Source organism: Podarcis raffonei, chromosome 11, assembly GCF_027172205.1.
Source record: "Podarcis raffonei isolate rPodRaf1 chromosome 11, rPodRaf1.pri, whole genome shotgun sequence".
NCBI lineage: Eukaryota > Metazoa > Chordata > Lepidosauria > Squamata > Lacertidae > Podarcis > Podarcis raffonei.
Genome location: NC_070612.1, coordinates 26,575,964 through 26,595,468, shown reverse-complemented (window position 1 = coordinate 26,595,468; position 19,505 = coordinate 26,575,964). Strand labels below are relative to the sequence as shown.

At 39.0% G+C, this 19,505-nt stretch overlaps 1 protein-coding gene across 3 annotated transcripts in view; it reads right to left on the bottom strand.

Annotated features, from left to right (window-relative positions):
* Nucleotides 1-19,505, bottom strand: part of ERBIN (erbb2 interacting protein) — an 84,364-nt gene that overhangs the window by 33,794 nt on the left and 31,065 nt on the right. For all 3 annotated transcript variants that reach the window (XM_053408077.1, XM_053408078.1, XM_053408079.1), the window contains exons 3-8: nt 19,055-19,252; nt 16,449-16,566; nt 7,250-7,328; nt 7,034-7,123; nt 4,970-5,026; nt 680-743 (exon numbers count right to left, since the gene is read on the bottom strand). In XM_053408077.1, the coding sequence (XP_053264052.1) occupies nt 680-743; nt 4,970-5,026; nt 7,034-7,123; nt 7,250-7,328; nt 16,449-16,566; nt 19,055-19,243 (597 nt within the window). In that variant the 5' untranslated portion in view covers nt 19,244-19,252. The remainder of the gene's footprint in view (nt 1-679; nt 744-4,969; nt 5,027-7,033; nt 7,124-7,249; nt 7,329-16,448; nt 16,567-19,054; nt 19,253-19,505) is intronic.

The window sequence follows — 19,505 nt, the reverse complement described above, 5'->3', positions numbered from 1 at the left end:
GAGTGAATCTAACTGTGTCCATATACCAGTGGAAGGATCAATGTTAGGAACAGAATCTGGTTGGTTGGAAGTTGATTTGTGGGAGAATTTGGGGTGAAGGGGGCAGCTGCAGATGGGAAGGGAGGATGGGGAAATTGATCTGATCAAAATTGGATGCTGCCCTTTGTATTTCTCCAGAAGGTTCATTTTCTTTTATATAGCATTCTATTACACACTGATGCCCTACTTAGGTTTTTCCTACAAGCTTTAAATATATACTGTATTTTGTCAGATGTTATAACATTTGAGTGAAAAGACAGCTATAAATTTCAGAATGAATTTCACTGCATAGGCACATGCAGAATAAACTAGAAAAAAATGTTTTCATAGTTGCATAAATTATAAGCACTTATTATAACGTATAACCTTAGAAGCTAACGTGGTCAAATGAGAATAATGCTTGCTTGTAGTTTAAATACATATGAAAATACTTTCGTCTGTCACAGATATACCATACTAACAGGAAATGAAAGCTACACAAATCAGTTAACTTTAAAAATAGTTTCCTTAAAAAATTAAGATACAGGCAACAGTTTCTCTGTCAGACAGCATTAAGCTGATTTTTCTATTTGACATTGATTAAAAATAGATTTACGGATAAGAGGTTTTAGGAAAGCTGCGTTACTTAGCTAGAACTCACCACTTCTGTGAATTCATTACTTCCCAAGTCCAGTCTCTCCAGCTGAGTCAGTCTGTTCATGGTTCTGCAAAGAGAAAGGATTAATAAGGAATTAGGTTTAAGAAAAATACCAGTTACATCCAATCTTCTTGTGTTTTTACTAATGCATCTTTTTAATCAGCATCAGATAGCCAGGCAGTTCTATAAAAGAACTCATACTTGATAGGGTCAGATTTTTATAAAATGTCATATAATCCTACAGCTAAAAGCAAAGCAAAAACTGTAGTTCAATGTTATCCAGTTTAATTAAAAACACATTCCTCTCTTAGCTCATTGAGAAAGCAATGACTTCTTCCCAATTCTATCAAATCATGCAACATCATCACTATGTGGCAATGAATGCCAAAGATAAATTATGCCGTTGTACGCCCACTTGTCTTTAAAGCTGCTGTGTATTAATAAAGATCTCACTGTTTACCCATCTCCATTGTGAAGGGAAAACATGTGATCCTAACCTCTTTCATCTTACTTAGAGAGTTTCCAGTCCATTAACGCTGCAATCTTATACACACATGAGAGTAAATGCCACTAAAATCAATGAGGCTTACTTTTGAGCTCACATGCGTAAGGTTGCACTACGAAAAGTCACCGTCTTGTTCTATGACTTCAAGTATCCAGTGAGGGACAGTCCACAGACGTAGCCAAGGGGGATGGGGCAGTTTGCCCCCCCCCAATCAAGTGAAATATAAATACTTAACTAACTGACCAATCACATTGGTTCTGCCCCCCCCCAACAAAAGTCCTGCCCCCGCCTAATGAAGTCTTGCCACCCCTCCACAAAAATCCTGGCTACACCCATGGGACAGTGTGAAATGCTTTCTAAAAATCCTAATATACTAGGGGCCTATCGAATAGATCACATGCCCGTGCTCTAACAAATTAAGCACGTTGCTATTAGAAAGTGACAGTGAACTACTTGTGCCACACACATGCATCCCACAAAAAAGTCATCAGCAAGCGTTTGTCCCCTACTATAAGAAAAATGCCAGTTACATTTAAGCTGTTTTAATTAACTAGTAAACCAATTATTTCACAGCATAATTTGCTGCTCTTTGCAGAAGCAGCAGCTAGATTCCACAATCAGGAAACGAAGGAATGCCATAAAGCACGGGTGTCAAACACAAGGCCCGCGGGCCGAATCCGGCCCACCAGACCTCGTCATGTGGCCCGTGTAGCCGCCGCCGGCCGCCAGCCTTCACCTTTTATTCTCGCTTTTTTTTTTTGACACAAGAAAGCCACCTCTTCAGCGCATGCGCGGCAGCCTACAAGCCAGAGAACGTCTGCCCTCTAGCGGCGCCGGCCGTTCTACACAGGAAACCTCCACTTTACATGCATTCAGGAAACCTCCACCTGTAGGACTTACAGATACAACCGGCCCTTTGAGGGCGACCAAACTGCTGATGCGGCCCCCGATGAATTTGAGTTTGACACCCCTGCCATAAAGTATCAAAATACCAAAAAAAAAAAAAAGCATTTTCTAATTCAGGTGCAAGCTAACTTAAAAATGGGCAGAATTCAATCTCTTTCATTTTATTTAGACTGGATACATTCAAGTCAGCATGTCCTATACAAGCTGAGAACAAGCTCAAAGACAATGGCTTAGACCTAGATTTGCTTTTCCTTTTGCTGTCCAAGTGACAGAAAGGGAGGGGGGAGCAAGTTTGACTGGTTTCTTCTTTCTTCTGAAGTCCCAGCAGTCTGCTAGAAGCATGTTGTAAACAGCTTTATGCAATTTTTTTGTCAAATAAATAGAACAAATAAAGCACACAAGCTTCTACATTTTGCACAGAACATGGCCATTCTTTCCCCTCATTATCCATTTCATTACCAAAACCAGTGCTTTTCTCCCAGGGGATACTCAAGGATTGTTAAAAAAAGTGTGGCACTTACTGTAACAACTTCATGGTAAGTACCAGCACCTATTTTTCTAGAAAAAAGCACTGACCAAAACTTAACATCACAAATGGTTTCCCTCAGGCAGTGGCAGACATACATTTCTGGTACCCTGAAGCTTCAACTGTTATGGGGGGCCCTTTGCAACCAGCAACAATCTGTGCTACTGACTCTCAAACACTGGGACTATTGAAATATATACAGCAGAAAATTAATCAGAGTTGTACAACTCAAACTGAGTCAACTAGACCCAATTTTTTTAAAAGCAAGGTGGATTAGCTTCTGGGGCCACCCCAGGATTAGGGACCCTGAAACTTAACCTACATTTATTTCATAGTAGATCCACCCCTGCCTTCAGGAGGTGGTGGAATCTACTTCCTTTGAAGTTTTTAAGCAGAGGTTGGATGGCCATCTGTCGTGTATACTTTAGGTGGGATTCCTGCATTGCAGGGGGTTGGAACAGACAACCCTCGGGCTCCCTCCCAATTCTACGCTACTATGATTCTAAGCAAGAATGCTATAACCCCATGTTAAAAAACTACCCAAACACAAATGTTAACTTATTAAAGAAAAAAGGAATTAAATGTTAGTTTGCTTTTTCTAACGTCACCACATTCGTTCCTCAAAACGTATTTATCTTGTGTGCATTCCCTCTTTAGCCGTTTTATTTACAAAGACTACATTTTATTTTAAAAGGTACCCTTAGGTTATGTCTTTCCAATCGCCGCATAAATATAGCCAAGTGAAACTAATTAAACAAGAGAGCATCAAGAGGATAAGAGTTCAATGGAGCAATGCTTTCTAGCCAGCTCTCCGCTGAAGTGTGAGCATTAAGTCTCATATTTCATCTACTGGTTCATTTGTCTGGCACTAGAATCTCCCTTCTTTTGTTTTCATAGCCCATTTCAAAGAACCCTTCCTTATGTACTAGATATCCTTTGATAAAGTTCATCATACATATCAGCTAAGGATGGGCACACAATTTCCTATTGGGGACCAGCAGTACTTTCCAACTTCTTCCCTCTTTGTTGCCAACTCCAAAAGAAGAGGCAGCCCCCAAAATGGGGGAAAGAGGAAGACAGGCGAAGAGGAGGCTGCTCACAATGCGTCACCCACCTCTCAGCACAAAGGCTTCTCTCCCCAGTCAGTGCCCAACACTACTGTTAAGGCATAAATGAGGGAGAAAGGAATGCCAGCAGGGCATCTTGGCCAGCCATCTCCTACTGTGCCCATTGGCAATCGTCAGCAAAAATAGCTACTGAGAAGGGATCAAGGGAATTGTCAATTTTCTGAGATGGTTTGGTTAAGCACAGCAGTGCTGAATGTCTTCCTTAAGAGGAAGCCTGTGACAAGAACAATTAAAAAAGAGAGAGAGCGAAAGCGCCATACCATTATGAAGGCAAAACAAGAACACATTTAAGTTGCTGTATCATTATTATTATTGGGGGGGAATAATCTGCGTAAGTATTTTTAAAATCATACTGTTTCACTACAAAAACAGTTGCTTTTCTTTCAACTCTAAACCCGTCATTCAATTTCATGTGATGTAGATATGCATACACATGGCCTGATTTTAGATCTAACTGATTGGTGGCTTCCTCAAGTATTATATTTTCCTACACAGAGATCCTCAGGCAATTCAGCCCAGAAACTGTCTTACTGGCAGTAAAAACCATTCACAACGAACTTCAAAAATTACAGCTGTACACTTTATTGATCTCCCTACAGGAAATTGTAACATATTAAGCAACCCGCAGGAAGTACACACAGAAGTTGTTTATATGCAATTGTCATCTTATAGACAGAGGCAGTAAGTAATAGGTAATAGTTAAAGTAAAGCTAAAAGACCCCTGAACAGTTAAGTCCAGTCAAAGGCGACTATGGGGTGTGGCGCTCATCTTGCTTTTCAGGCCGAAGAAGCTGGCATTTGTCCACAGATTCCAGGTCATCTGGCCAGCATGACTAGACTGCTACTGGCAAATGGAGGACCATGACGCGTGGCAGAGCGCACAGAAACACCTTTTACTTCTCACCGCAGCAGTACTTGTTTATCTACTTGCACTGGTGTGCTTTCGAACTGCTAGGTTGGCAGAAGCTGGGACAGAGCAACAGGCACTCACCCCGTCACAGGAGTTTGAACTGCCGACCTTCTGCTCAGGGTTTTAAAACCCCGCATCCCCCGTGCCATTTCTGTTCTCATCCTGAAGCAAAGTTCTTAACCCAAGGTACTATTTCTGTGTTAGCGGAGTCTGTAAGCTGAAGCATTTGTAACCCGAGGTACCACTGTATTATAATCTCAATACATCTTCAAACATATTATTCACACCAAAATAAACATATACTTTGGCATATACTTACTTTGGCAACATTTTTAACTGGTTTTCTCTGAGCTCCAAAATCTGGAGTTTAGTTAATCTGTAAAATAAACACTCAAGATTACCATTTAAAAGGCAAAGTATGCATATCTGAAATAAAATAAAGCTTGTTTATACAGCCAGTACAAGAATTCAGATATCGGGCAAATTTAATTTGCAAATAAAAACTGGGTTCAAATACAGGCTGCACACATCTTTAATATCTAGATATTTTGCTTGCATCAGAGAATTGTGATTCTTAGATCTAACGTGGGCAGAGGAAGGAATCATTAAAATGCAAGTAATATCAAGGCTATACAAAATAATTACTTATTTTGGAATACTTTTGACAACCGTCTCTAGCAGAGACAAGCAGGAGATTCCAATTATCCCAAACAATTTTTGGTATTGTTTAATTATACTGTAAGAAAATGTCTTCCACTAAGCAATATAAATCTGCAACCACTCCACATCTGGCAAAACTTCCAAACATTTTATCTGGTAAAACTTCCAAACATTATTATTTTCTGTCCTACAAGTGAATTTTGATCTTAATTTTCTCTTAAACTTTGTTCAAGTTACATGTCTCTTCTCAGTCTCTGGATTTATTTATTTTTGGGGTGTTGTCAGTTTTCTAAAATTTATGGCTCTCCTTCTATAAATGTGATGACCTAGACTGAACTCCATGTTGCAGCTGAGTCATAATTGGTGTCAAATAGGGCTTGGTTTTGTATATACTGTATACAAGAAAAAAAATATTCTCTCCCTCTCTGCGCAGCACCTCTCCAGCAATGCGGGAGGAGAAATGGAGGGGGCTCTGTTTCTCCTCCCGCTTTGCTGAAGGGGCGCTGTGCAGAGAGGGAAAGCTGTGCAGCGCCTCTCCAGCGAAGCAAAGTCAGAAGAGCAAGAGGGATCACTGCTTTCACGATCCCTCTTGCTGTTCTGGCTTCTGGGATAGCTGCGCAGCCTGCATTCGCTCCATAAGAAGAACACACATTTCCCCTTACTTTTTAGGAGGGAAAAGGTACGTCTTATAGAGCGAAAAATACGGTAATGTCCATACAGCAAATCAATGTATTTGTCATTTTTGCAACAATGTTTAGATGGCAATTCAACTCTATATACCAGCCATTTTTATCATTGTACTGTTGTTTTTATCTTGCAAAATGCATTGTTTTATTGTGTACTAGTTTGCACGTATTAGAAAACGATGTGGATGTTCCTCCTGACTTAGCCATCTACATCAGGCTTCCCCAACCTTGGCCCTCCAGATGTTTTTGGCCTACAACTCCCATGATCCCTAGCTAGCAGCACCAGTGGCCAGGGATGATGGGAATTGTCGTCTCAAAACATCTGGAGGGCCGAGGTTGGGGAAGCCTGATCTACATGAACTCCATGAAAGCTAGCATTATGCTGTGATTGAAATACTGTAACTAGACAGCCTATTCTATCCTTTTAAATGAAAGGAGAATTGAAAGCTGCAAGGATTCCCAGTTCCCAGCAGCAAGAAAGGGTGGCTAAGGGCACAGAAAGAGGTTCATCCCAATACCACTCTGATGCCATTTTGCAGTCAATGTTTCATGAATGTTGCACAGCTTGCACAGAAGTGGTCTTGGAGAGTGCAACTTTGCTGTTTTCTTTTTTCAAACCTTTTGACTAGAGTCCCTCCCCCTACATTTTTATTAAAACAAAGATGACAGCAGAGCTACATAATATTTTAATCAGGGATAGCCTCCATGGAGCCCCCTCCAGCTGTTGCTGGACTACAATTCCCATCAGCCCAAGCCAGTATGGCCAATGATTGAAGAACATGGGAGCTGATGAATTCTTTCAATTTCCATTCTACTAAGACTAATTCCATCAATCAGTGGGACTTTAAACCAATTATTCTAGCTCATCATATCCATTCTGAAAGTACTACTACATAACTCTGTTTGAAAGGTAGGGTTTGGAATTTACATCTTGCCTCTTAACCAACAACGTGCCTTCTTCTGATCAATGCAACACACTATGTTCTACACAATTAAAAACAAGGTATTGATTTTCAAAAACCCATTTTCAAACTTACCTGCCAAAATTGGCTGGTAAGAACTCAAGAAAAGCATCATTCAGATATAGCTGTGTTAGATTTAACAACTGTGAAAATCCATCTGGAAGCCTAGACAAATTTAAACACATAAAAATTAGCAAACACAAGATCATATGCCTCATTTCAAAACACACTTTGTGTTCACTACTCACTGCTCAATGGACATGCTATAATTTAAACAACAAAACAACTTACTTTGAAATGGGGTTTACGCTGGCCTCAACAATTGCCAAAACTTTACAGTTTTTGATATTTTCTGGAAACTCCTGTATGCCTGTAAAAGTAGACAGCACAAATGCACATAAGAAAAAACCTGCAATAACCAAAATAATGGCAACTTAATTTTCTGAGATTATGCTGCTACTTTGCACAACTACATGACTTCTGTTTCACAGCCAATAGAGTTTCAGAGCTTCTGCTCAAGCTCTGGAGTAATGCGCTCTAATTATTACAGTTGTACCTCCGCTTATGCATCCCTCTGGGTACGTAAACTTCGGGATGCGAACGCAACAAACCCAGAAGTATTTTTCTGGGTTTTGCCAATTGCGCATGCACATAAGTGTTCTATGCGCCAAGTGCATGCGCACAAGCGGTCCTCTGGTTGCGAATTCCTCGGGATGCGGTCAGACCTCCGGAATGGATCCCGTTCGCAACTGGAGGTACCACTGTATTGTGAAAAGCACAGCAGCTTGCATGGACCTCATGTATTTCAGTGAATTTTCAAAAGCATCTGAATCAAGGTCTTCACTAGCTTTAATTAGGGATGCCTGCATGCTGCTGTTCCTTGGAACTATAGAAAAGTAACAGAATGTGGTTTTAGTGGTCTTGGTTTTCATCTTAAAAAATCAGCCTTCTGACAAATTGTAAATTAGACTTGAAAGTGAGCAGTAATGCCTGGAAATATCTCAGAAGCCAGAGTTGCTACTGAATAAAATTTCTGGTTGTCAAATAGCAAAGCTTCAACCCTTTGTAGAGCGCTCTGCCCTTCCTCGTGACTAACAGAAGCAAAATTATACAAAAAATGACATCATAACTAAGTTAAATAATGCAAATTTCATTGGTTTCTACAACTTGTGCAGGTTGTAGAATTCATATTTTCTTGTTACTTAGATGCTATACTATCCTAAGGTTGACCTCAGTGGGATATGGCTGATGCCTAGAGATACCAGTTGCAGTTGCATTATACATTGAATTCAGTTGTCTGACATTTCGTTTATGAATTATTAATTGTACATCTGTAGGAATGGCTTTTTGTTTTTAAGAGTTTGTGTTTTATCTTGTTATCTTGTTGTACACTGCTTTTACGGCCTCAGGCTGTGAAGTAGTTTATACATTTGTAGAATACGTACATACATAAAGCAGAAAGGAAAAGGAGTTTAATGAGCATAGGAACACAGTGTCAGACATAATCTCTGAGGCACCATTAGTCTGCTTATGTATTATTGGAGCCAATGATAATTAATACAGAAACCAATCCTTCTTGTGATGTTTTAAAATAAGCATTTAGCATGTTAATCAGAGATAATGAAATGAAGCAGTTATTCAAGGGGAAATGATTTAGGAGGTAGACATACTACTTTGGCCCTTAAAAATCTAATGAGAACTGACTAAAGGGCAACAATAGTACAAATCTGAATGCCACAGGGCTCAGCTTGAGAGAAACTATTATTTTTTCATCACACCACAAAACATTCATTTAAACAAAGTGCATAATGGATAGCTACCTGCACACTAAAAATGGAAATATGTTCAAGAAATTATATTTCTTAAGTTCCCAAGTTAATAAAGCTCCAACAAAAATTTGGAGTTTTCATGTATTGGCTTAGCATGAAGCTTTAAAAGAAGACTATTCACGAATACATCCATCTTGCAATGTTTGGACATCTTTGACGCACAACCATAGCACCTTCTGAATCTAAAGTTCTTCTTAGCATATTATTTATGATGTTTCCATACTACTTCCACATATCTATGGTGTACGTGTTATTAAATTACATCACTGCCATTCCTGATGCTAGACAAGCTATCCAATACGTGTCCAGCATTTAATTTATGAATGCCCACAGGAGAGGGAGGGAAGTAATCAGAAACATTTTTCTGCCCCATACAGTTTAATGAGCCAAAGCAGACTTGACATGGGAGATCCGCAATTGGATTTATTCAAGTATTTTTGTCTAAAAGAGCCAGAAGGTGGTAGAACTGTACCAGATGGAACCTTTGCCCCATGAAGTATAGGTGAACCTCTCTTATTTAAAGGTTTTCACTGCTGTCTCCACCTGTGTTGTATTTAAATGACTATATTGTAGGCATGTATGTGTACATAATGTATATATTGCAGCACAATTAAAAGGAACAAGGCACTCTTAAAGACATGAGAAATAAGCCAAAGCCATGAAACGTGGCATGGGAATTTTCCATTGTGTTCTATGGATAATGGTCTGCACATTCCCAGGAATTCTCTACTGCATATTACCAAAACCTCCATGCACACATTCATGTTGTAAATAACTTTATGTTGTGGCCCAGCACACATAATGATAAACTTAATCATGGCTGATTTTTTTGCTACAAATCCAAAATCTACAGTATGGATCTATTTTTACCAGAACCAACCAAAATGTCTAAGAGTCATAAGCAGGCTTTTGAGTTCTCCATAACTTTTTATCAGCCTGTTCATAAAACTCTGTGTGTGAGAGAGAGACATGATGCATTCCTGAAAGTCCACAGTGGATAAGGTGGGATAGCAGGAGGAGTTTCTCAGGTGTAAGAAGAACTGCCTCACTCAATGCTGGGTAGGTTTTCTAGATGCCCCCATAGCTACAGGAACAAAAAGGCAAATACCCCATTTGGAAATACAAATTCTACAGGTTACTTGGATTGTCAGATTCCAGCACAAAGTCCTTGTAAGACAGAGAACAGAGAAACAAAGTAATCTTCGTATTATCAAAGCTCAATATTAATTGTAGGTGGTGTACTAGGCATGCAATCTTTTGAAAGGCACTTTTATGGAATATTTTATTGCTTTAATCTCATTTTTAACATTTAGGATAGCATGAGATTGGGTCTAAATGCTCTTGCAGTAGATTGCCATGGTACTATCCCAAGGCCACTTTATAGCTTAACTCTAAATTGTATGCCCATGACCTACTGTACTATACTAAGCAAACTTTTATCTATGTTACAGAGAAAAGGTGTCACTGATGCCCATGATACATATGAGATGGGAAGAAGTGAAGGTTGTACAGCTGTGAGATAATCTGTGCAATTTCCTCTAAGTCTTCTACACGACGTGGCTGCATGCTGTCTCCAGTTTCTCTCCATTCATTTGCCTAGTAAAGCTATCTAAGTGATAATTCAAAAGTGGCAGCAGGCCAGAGCTACAATCCTGGTGGTCTGTTTTTCTCATTCAATGGTCTACAGAGAAGTGGTAGGGTGTGGAACTGTGCTCTCCTATAACACTCAATAAGTTTCTTATAAATTTAGGAAAGTTAGATATGGCAAAAATTACAGCACATACCAAAATAATTAAGGCAGTATAACAATAATTCCTACCCAATTCCCAAGGCAGTCTGAAGATCCTAACCCCATAAAGGAGGGAATACATTGTGTAAAGTTGCAGACATTACACACTGCAAATTTCAAGTCTCAAAACAGTATTAAAACACATTAAATGATGCCAAATCTCAGCTGGTAGCTTTTTATTACAAACAGGAACGCACAGGAATCATCTTGGATGTGAGTCCTGGAAGACCTGCTCCCTGCCTTGCTGGCCATTTCCCACCTGGCCTGGGAGGATGAGTCCTTATTGACTCCAGCTGCAAAAGCAGAGGCTGCTGAACAGACTCTTGGGCTGTGGTATTGTTTAGGGGGGTTGTTGTGGGTTTTTTGTTGCTGTTTATATCACACACAGAGAGAGATTTTATTATGATTTATGTGGAAACTGTTTCAATTTGGTTGTGTAATTTTTAATGTTTTATATTTATTGTTTATAACCGACTTTGCTATGTTTGTAATCATGTAAATCTTTTCATGTTGTAAGTTGCCATGAGCATGGCTTTAACTATGGAAAGGCAGCATACAAATAAAATGATGATGATAACAGCATAAATCTTGGTTATACTTATTTGGTAATGGGTCATACAGTGGTACCTCGGGTTAAGTACTTAATTCGTTCCGGAGGTCTGTACTTAACCTGAAACTGTTCTTAACCTGAAGCACCACTTTAGCTAATGGGGTCTCCTGCTGCTGCCACGCTGCCGGTGCACGATTTCTGTTCTCATCCTGAAGCAAAGTTCTTAACCTGAAGCACTATTTCTGGGTTAGCGGAGTCTCTAACCTGAAGCATATGTAACCTGAAGCGAATGTAACCTGAGGTACCACTGTATTTTGGAATGAGGTTTGCCAGATACCTAAAGTTTTCAGGCATTAAACTGAAACACTCAATATCAAATATAAAAGGGAAGATAAGAGAATCCATACAAGTCTCTGTGAGCTCTCAATAGCTTTTATAAACCTGCATACTTAACACTTTAAAATTAGACCATATATTCATTTGTAGAATAATGGGAATTGCAATGGCAACCAAGAAGAGACCAAGAAAATTAGGTGCTTCCTGCATCCTATTCACTTCACGTTTACATGTTCATTTAATCTGCTGGCTTGAAGATCTGGGGTTTTAATATTGAGGGCTCTTGGACTTTTATGTGATTTCTGCACTAGGTTAAATAATGTGTTGGTCAGCTTATTTAGTAATTGATCTTGGGGTTTTTTTGAAATTTTAAATTTAATGTTTTAAACTGTGCTTACTGAAGTTGTGTTTTATATCTATGGTAAGCAGTTTTGAGAGGAAGAGCAAGGAGGATCAGCTAAACCAACCTAAACAAGAAAGTGCCTACTCAGCTATCCTATACCCCTTCCGGCAAATAATTCCTCCTGTCCAGGTGAGTGTGCAAATGTGGAGTAGGTTCTCTCCTTATCACTAATTGGCAGGGGAGCAAAAACACTGAGAGTCAAAAGAGTAGCATTCTTAGCACTCTCCAGCCTTTACTGCAAATGGGAGGAAGCTTATCCCAATTTTCAATATTATTACAGTATCGAGCTGCAAGCATCCAATTTACACAAGGTTAATCAATAAGATTGTAACAGGTGCACTGATCCTCAGAGGGTCAATATAGAAGGAAACGACAAGTAGAATGTGAGCAATTTAAACCAGGTATGTACGTTTTCCAAAAAAACCTGACATCCAAAGTTAGTTTCAAATCTGTGCTGTATCTTCCCTGCGGCACTCTCAGGTACATAGTTGTCTGATACAACCTTAATACCATCTGCATGGATAATTTTTCTCATTCACTTTCTGAGGGGTGTGGAGGGGAGACTGTTTTAACTACCTCTGAGCTTGAAACACAAGCAGCTTGCTAAACTTACATTTCAAAAAGGCCCCTCCCTGTGACATGTAAAAATTTATAAGCTTAAGATATATAAATACATTTACACAGGTGAAATCCACTTCCTATATCCTCAAGACTGATATAGTACTGTGACCATTTGCTTTTCCTTTATACAGCTTTCAATGTGTGTGTGAATAGCAATGTCATGACTTAACCATCTTTTCCATAGGTCATCTTTTCTTAAAGATACCTTCTGCTTATAGTCACCCGGCTTAAACAGCTGCTGCTCAGACATGCCATGTACAGCCTCAGGCCAATGTTCCAGTAATACAGCATTCACACACAAGGCTTTATGTCTCATCCACTCTTATTCCAAGCCCCGAATAGTCTTAATGTGCCTGAGAACTGAAGTTGTGTGTTGAGCTGTGAAGGGACAGTAGATTTTCTTTTTCTAATTATCTCTCTCATCCTAAGCACATAGATAGAAGTGAGGGGGCAATGGACAGTCTCCTCCTAGAAATAACTGGAAGCCATGCAAAAAGCAGCTTGCCAGCGCCTCTTAAGCCAGGTTGGCAACCCATTTATAAATGGCAAGAACAAACTTTCTTCAAGGCAACTTACACAATAAGAGATTACCCTGAGGTTCTCAGCTGCACAAAGTTAACAGAACAGTCTGTCTTACAAACTTATGAAACTTAATTAAGAAAATAGTAGGCATGTGGCCAGATTCCAATACAAGCATTGCCTTCTCCAAGAAAACATGAAGGGAACAGAGCTTAAAAGACTGTCTCCTAGCTCAAGTTTATGCAAAATATTTATATTTGTGACAGCAGGGAGGCAAAATCTCAATAAGAGATACATTTAAAAGCAGAAAAAGAAACACCCTGCACTCATAGCAGCTTACACTGAACACTGTGAAAGGGATTGATAGTTGCTCACATGTTTGGTTTTAACTACAGGAAAAGGAATATAAGTGAATTGTCACCATACCAGCTGGACAAAATGGTGACTGTGGAGACTGCAAACCAAGTGGCAGCTAATTCAATAGCTACTTCCTATTGACTGGTAGCAGAAAAGTAAGCCAAATTCCAATTATTTATAATTATTTACTTACTCTCTCCACACACATTGCAGCTTTTCACAAGCAATACCAAACTATGGCTTGGTGTTGCAAGAATAAGCATGAAGTTTGTAAACTCACTTTTCCCACCCACCCTCCCTCTGAGATCCTGAATCTGAGTCCTAATTTCACAGCAAAATGCAGCTTCAGCTGGTTTGTTTCAACAGTCAAAAATATGATTTGCTGTAGCGTGAAAACCAAGTTTACAAACCATTGTTAGGTCATGCTTTTAAGGCAAGTGTAAACCATACTTCGGAAAACCATTCTATTCCAGCTGGCATTTTAAGTTGTATTACGTCAGCAAACTTTTTCAGCAGGGGGCCGGTCCACTGTCCCTCAGACCTTTTGGGGGGCCAGACTATATTTTGAAGAAAAAAACATGAACAAATTCCTATGCCCTACAAATAACCCTGAGATGCATTTTAAATAAAAGCACACATTGTACTCATGTAAAAACACCAGGCAGGCCACACAAATAACCCAGAGATGCATTTTAAATAAAAGGACACATTCTAGTCATGTAAAAACACGCTGATTCCCGGACCGTCTGCAGGCCAGATTGAGAAAGCGATTGGGTCGGATTTGGCCCCTGGGCCTTAGTTTGGCTCCCCATGTATTACGTCTATGGAATCTATTATTTTACCTGTGCTTTTTGTTTAAAACCCCTTATTATTTGATTAATTATTTGATTGCTATGTAAACCATTTTGTGACCATCTATGGTGTAAAATGGTCTATAATATTCTAAATAAAAATAAATAATTAACTGTTTTGGTTTTCTGCTGCAGTAAAATGAGTGAGGGGGAGGAAACCGTGCTCAGTCCTGAGATTCTGGGCTAATTAAATCTGAACAGCTAAAATATTATCTCACATTGCTATTGAAGTACCAAAACTCTTTGATATTTGCAACACTAGCCAAGTTAATCAAAAGCTTGCACTAGTTCATCTCAAATACACCAGTTACCAATAGAACTCATAATGCTGTCAATATGCATTACACAAGAGTAGCAATTTTTTTAAAAAATGTATTTTTGTTTCTGGATTTGGCTTTTAACTATTTTTCTCCACCAGCCTCAGGCATATGGCAAAAGCTCTTAAGGAGCAACTGAGTTCTATGCCAGTTTTCCCTAAGCTTGGAAGAGTGGGAATGAGTTCTCCGCCAGACTGCCCTGAGCCATCACTCAGCTTGGGTGTCTGACAGAGAGCAATCAAATGCAAAATTGCAATCTCCACTATAGTTTCCTCCTATTTGCCTATTACAGTTCAGTGCAGTTTAGGGATGTATCTTCTGAAGAAGAAGAAGACGCTTATCTCACCAATGCTATTCTATTAACATTTGAAATAGTACACAATAATGTATTACTTCCCTAGGTGTGTAGAAGGATCAGAATGAATTGCTGATAAATCAAGGAGAATCTGAACTTCTACAAACCAGAAGCAAACAAACCCAGACTGTATTACATTAATTGGACAGGTATACATGCTAATGTTACTGTCATTGACCAAAGCTATAAAACATCTGAAGCAATAGGATTTGGACAGGCTGATTAATAGATCAGAGAGACCAGTATGTTTGCTGAAAAAAATACCACTTCTATTGAATTATTTCACTAACAGAAAATAAAGTGTTGCCTGAATACTCTCTCTAGTTTTAGCATTTAAACATTTAAGCACACATTTTCAAGCCTTTCCTTTGATTTTCAGCAGTGGTAACTTGGTCTAAAAATGACTGCATTGGGGTCTTATTTTTATTCTGGCACTCCATTCACGTCAATTCTCTGCCTACGTCCCAGTGTGATCCTTCTGATTTGCCAAGTATGGTTTCTTGATTATTCTACATATATTCCAAGCTGAGAGACCAAGGCACTTTTCAACAGTTGCCTCACAGCTATGAAATTCCTCTCACTTCAGACTTGTCAGAGGCCAAGCTTAAGTGTGCGCATTCTAGGAATATTTCAAGTTTTAAAATGTGTTGACTGCTGGAGCCTATAGGGGGGAGATTTATGGGGGGGTTATAATCACCTTAGTCTATTATTTATTTTAACTTATTCTATACAACCATTCAGGTGTTTTTTTAAAAAAAAAACCCTCATGGTGGCTCACAGCAGTTGTAAGCAATCCTCAATAAATGGGAAAAAAAACAAGACACAAAAGTAATCAATTTAAAAAATCCAGTAACTGATAAGAAAGCACATTGAAAACAATAGATAAAAACTAAGTAACATGCTAGAAGCTACGGTTAAAAAGTTTTAGGGAATGAACAAGTGACAGAAATCAATGTTTTACAAGCTAGAAAGTAAGTTTTAATGCTCTTAGTTCAAATCAATAGCCTAAGGAGATGTGAAGAAAAGGTCACATAGGAGTTGCAAGCATCCAGCGAAAAACCAGGTCAACTTTTGAGCATTTTGATTTTGCCCTGCACTGACAGGAAGCAAAAGTGGTATTTGGTTTAACTACACAACTGTGCCTCTGTATAGCATGGCATTTGAAGTAAGGCTGAGAATACAGACAACAGAAAGGGAAAACCCTACATAACAATACCACAAGATTGTTAATTAAGAGAAATGGGAAGGAATTCAACTCCTGTGTCCATCAGCACAAGGATTTTCGCTTGTGCAGCAGATCTTTCCCTGCTCTCTTCTCACTGTGCAGGTCCTGAACCCTTGCCACATCTACCCCAGAGCTTTGTGGGAATGCTTAGAACAGATCGGAGTGGGGTGAGGGGAGAAGAATGAGAGAATCATGTTCACTTAGAACTATGTTAGAGACAAACAATATATTTTTTTTACAGAAACTCAACTATTACAGGTCAATCAAAAAACTGAAATTTATACACTGATACAGCCTTGCTCTTCAGTGCTTTTGATTGTTTCAACAAAAAAACTCACCATTCTTGCTGACATCCAGTTCCCTGAGGTTAATGAGATTTGCTATGGATGCAGGCAATGTTGTTAGATCATTGTCCGGCAAACTCAACTTGTGCAGAGACTGACAGTTAAAAAGTTGCTATTGAGACAAAGACCAAAAAAGAGAGCATATTATTGTAATATGCTAGGTTTAAACTTCTTAAAGCCCAGCTACTGAGTCAAAGAAATGATACAGTGTTCAAAATAATCTGCAAGAAATATTTTACGTTTCATGATTTTGAAGCTATTAATCACAAACAAATAACCAAAGCTAATCTTGTACATTAAGAGTTTTAAAGGACACTACAAATATTCTTATAAAATTGTTGGCAAAAAAACTTACTTCATAATTATTATTTATTAAGTATTAATCTGTCTATACTGATAATCTGTATTTTAAAGCAAAAAATAAATTGTTAACAAATTAATAACACAGCATAACACTCCTTTCTGGTGAACACATGTGTAAAACATACTACAGTTTACCAAAAACCCAAAAAAAACCACAGCTCTTCATAGTTAATATTCAAAACTGATCCCACTCCAGGGAGAAACACAGTTAAATGTATTTAGGGAAACATGGCTAGAAGCCATGAGAGGCAAAAAACCAGTACAATGTAAACATTGTAGCTGTTGTAGATCCTAGAATCCCTTGAAAACTTTGTGCAATTCAAAGCCCACAAGCCCTGACTTTAAGACGTGTTTCATGGTAACCAACCTAGAAGATGTCAAATCATGAGCAGAGAGAAGATAATCTCATGAGATGAAAGTGAGATTGGAATCAAGGACTGTGTACATCAGATCACTTTACAGACGAACCCTTGAAAGCCAGGGATTATCTCCAAACTGATTATGGAACAGAGACCAGTTTGCCCAAGGGCACCTAATGAATTAATGGCAGAGGCAACTTCAAACACGGGACTAGCAGATTTGTAGCTAAACCCCTTGTGTATCCTACTGATTCAAAACAAGCAATCCACCACTGAGGACTACAATATATATATTGAGGGTAAGCCTATATATTGTGATAATTATGGCCACTGGAGGAAAATGATAGATCTGAGAACTAGAGTAGTATGGTGGTGAGAGTTGGATTAGAATGGGGAGACCAAGGTTCAAATCTACACTTGGCCATGAAGTTCACTTGGGCTGCTCACCATCATTCAACCTAACCCATCTCACACAATGATTGTGAGGAACTATGTAATAAATAACAGTAAAGTAGTAAGTTACTAACATAAAATTTTTAAGCATTCAGATAAAATAAATAGCTATTAACCTGATATGAGTTGTACATATTAATGAAATATAATTTTAGCTGGAGGTAGTAACAAAACATTGGTATCTTGTTTAGAGACTCAGATATTAGATTCCCACCCCCATCTTAAAATGACATGCTAGTATATTTGTAATGGTTGAAGCCAAAGGGGTTTGAGGAAGCAGTTTGGCTTCAAAGGGCTTCCTCTGGTGCTTTAAATCTAAACCACTTCCTCTGCAGAGGAGAAAATGTTTCATTTTTAAACAGCATTTTCCCATCAGCAAAGAGTTAAAGGAGGTACCTATCTGAAACTGTGCTCCCAGAGCCAATCAGCTGAATGCCACCCATAAAAGTTCAAAAGAGGTTGCTGAACAGCTGATACAGCAACCTTCTCTTAAAAAGCACTGTCAGTGCCATAACGATGTCAGGTGATTGACAGGTGGGTGGTCCCACCCATCCGTCAAAGTTGGTTGACCCCTGCTTTACCACATGGTAACAAAGCAACTTTGCTGTTTTGAGGAGTGGTGGTGAAATTTGCCTCCCTCATGGCTTACACTTTTCTTCAGTAGTGGCTCTGCAACTTTTTAAAAAAGCTTTATTGTCCCAAAGCCACAGGTGTATAGGGCCCCTCTTGGTGGTCTGACACCACTAGTTTTCTTCCCAAGTACCTTGGACATTATGGGTTGTATTCCACTTTTATTCAGAGTAGACCCAATGAAATTAATGAACCCAAGTTTGTCATGTTAATTTCAATGTGTCTACTTTGCATTAAAGTTATCATTGAAATACAACCCAGTATCATTCCAGAGCATTGTGGAGAAGAAAAAGTGACAACTGCTACCATCTCCCCAGAATGGTGGCTGCAGTTATGGCTCATCATTCCCACACAAAAACACATATTCAGGAATGACACTGCATTGAGGTGTTTTGAGAAAAAGTAAATGGTATCCAGTCTACTGAGACGGGAGTTCTGCTATTGCCACTCCCAATACCTGCATCTGTAGCACAATAAGTACTATACAAAACACAAACACAAACAAGTTACTGCTACCACTTCTAAAGGCAAGCTCCTCCTCCTCCCCATAATCAGAAAAATGGACCCCAAATTCACTGGCTGCAAATGAGGCTGCAAAATTCAGGTGCCTTTTAATATTAACCATGGTTCACTTTGGTGCGGACCTGCACAGAACCAGAGAAGTATGTTCAGCAATACTGGCTATCGGTGTTATAAAGCAACTAGAAGATTAGCAGTCCATCCCCTGTCCTTGTGCACAAATGTGTGCATGATCACTCTTCTCTCACTAACTCACACAATTAGAAGATAATATACCTTTGGAAGTTCTTCAATTTGATTAGCATCTAAATAGAGTTCTTCCAATGTCTTTTCGAAAGTAAAAATCTCCTTCGGCACCTGCTCCAAGCTGCAGTGAGAGTAATCCAGCGCAGTGACAGTTTCTTCTTCTCCACGCAAACAGCGGCATGGCACCAACCGCACAAACAAGTTCCGCTTTGTTGTCATTTTCAGGCACTATTGTAAAAAGGGGAAACAAATCATTATAAAAATAGCAATAGACTTAGGATGCTGCACAAAATACTGCCATATACTTTAGCAAGAATAGAAAAGGTATGTAAAGGAAAAGGCCTTTGGACTAAAAAGTAGTATATAAATAAGCAATACTGTATAAGTATTAGTACTGTGAAAGCTGACAGTTACACAAATCTAGGTTTGGGTTTTTTTAAAAGGTCATACCCATACAGTTCTTCAGATTAAACTATCTCGC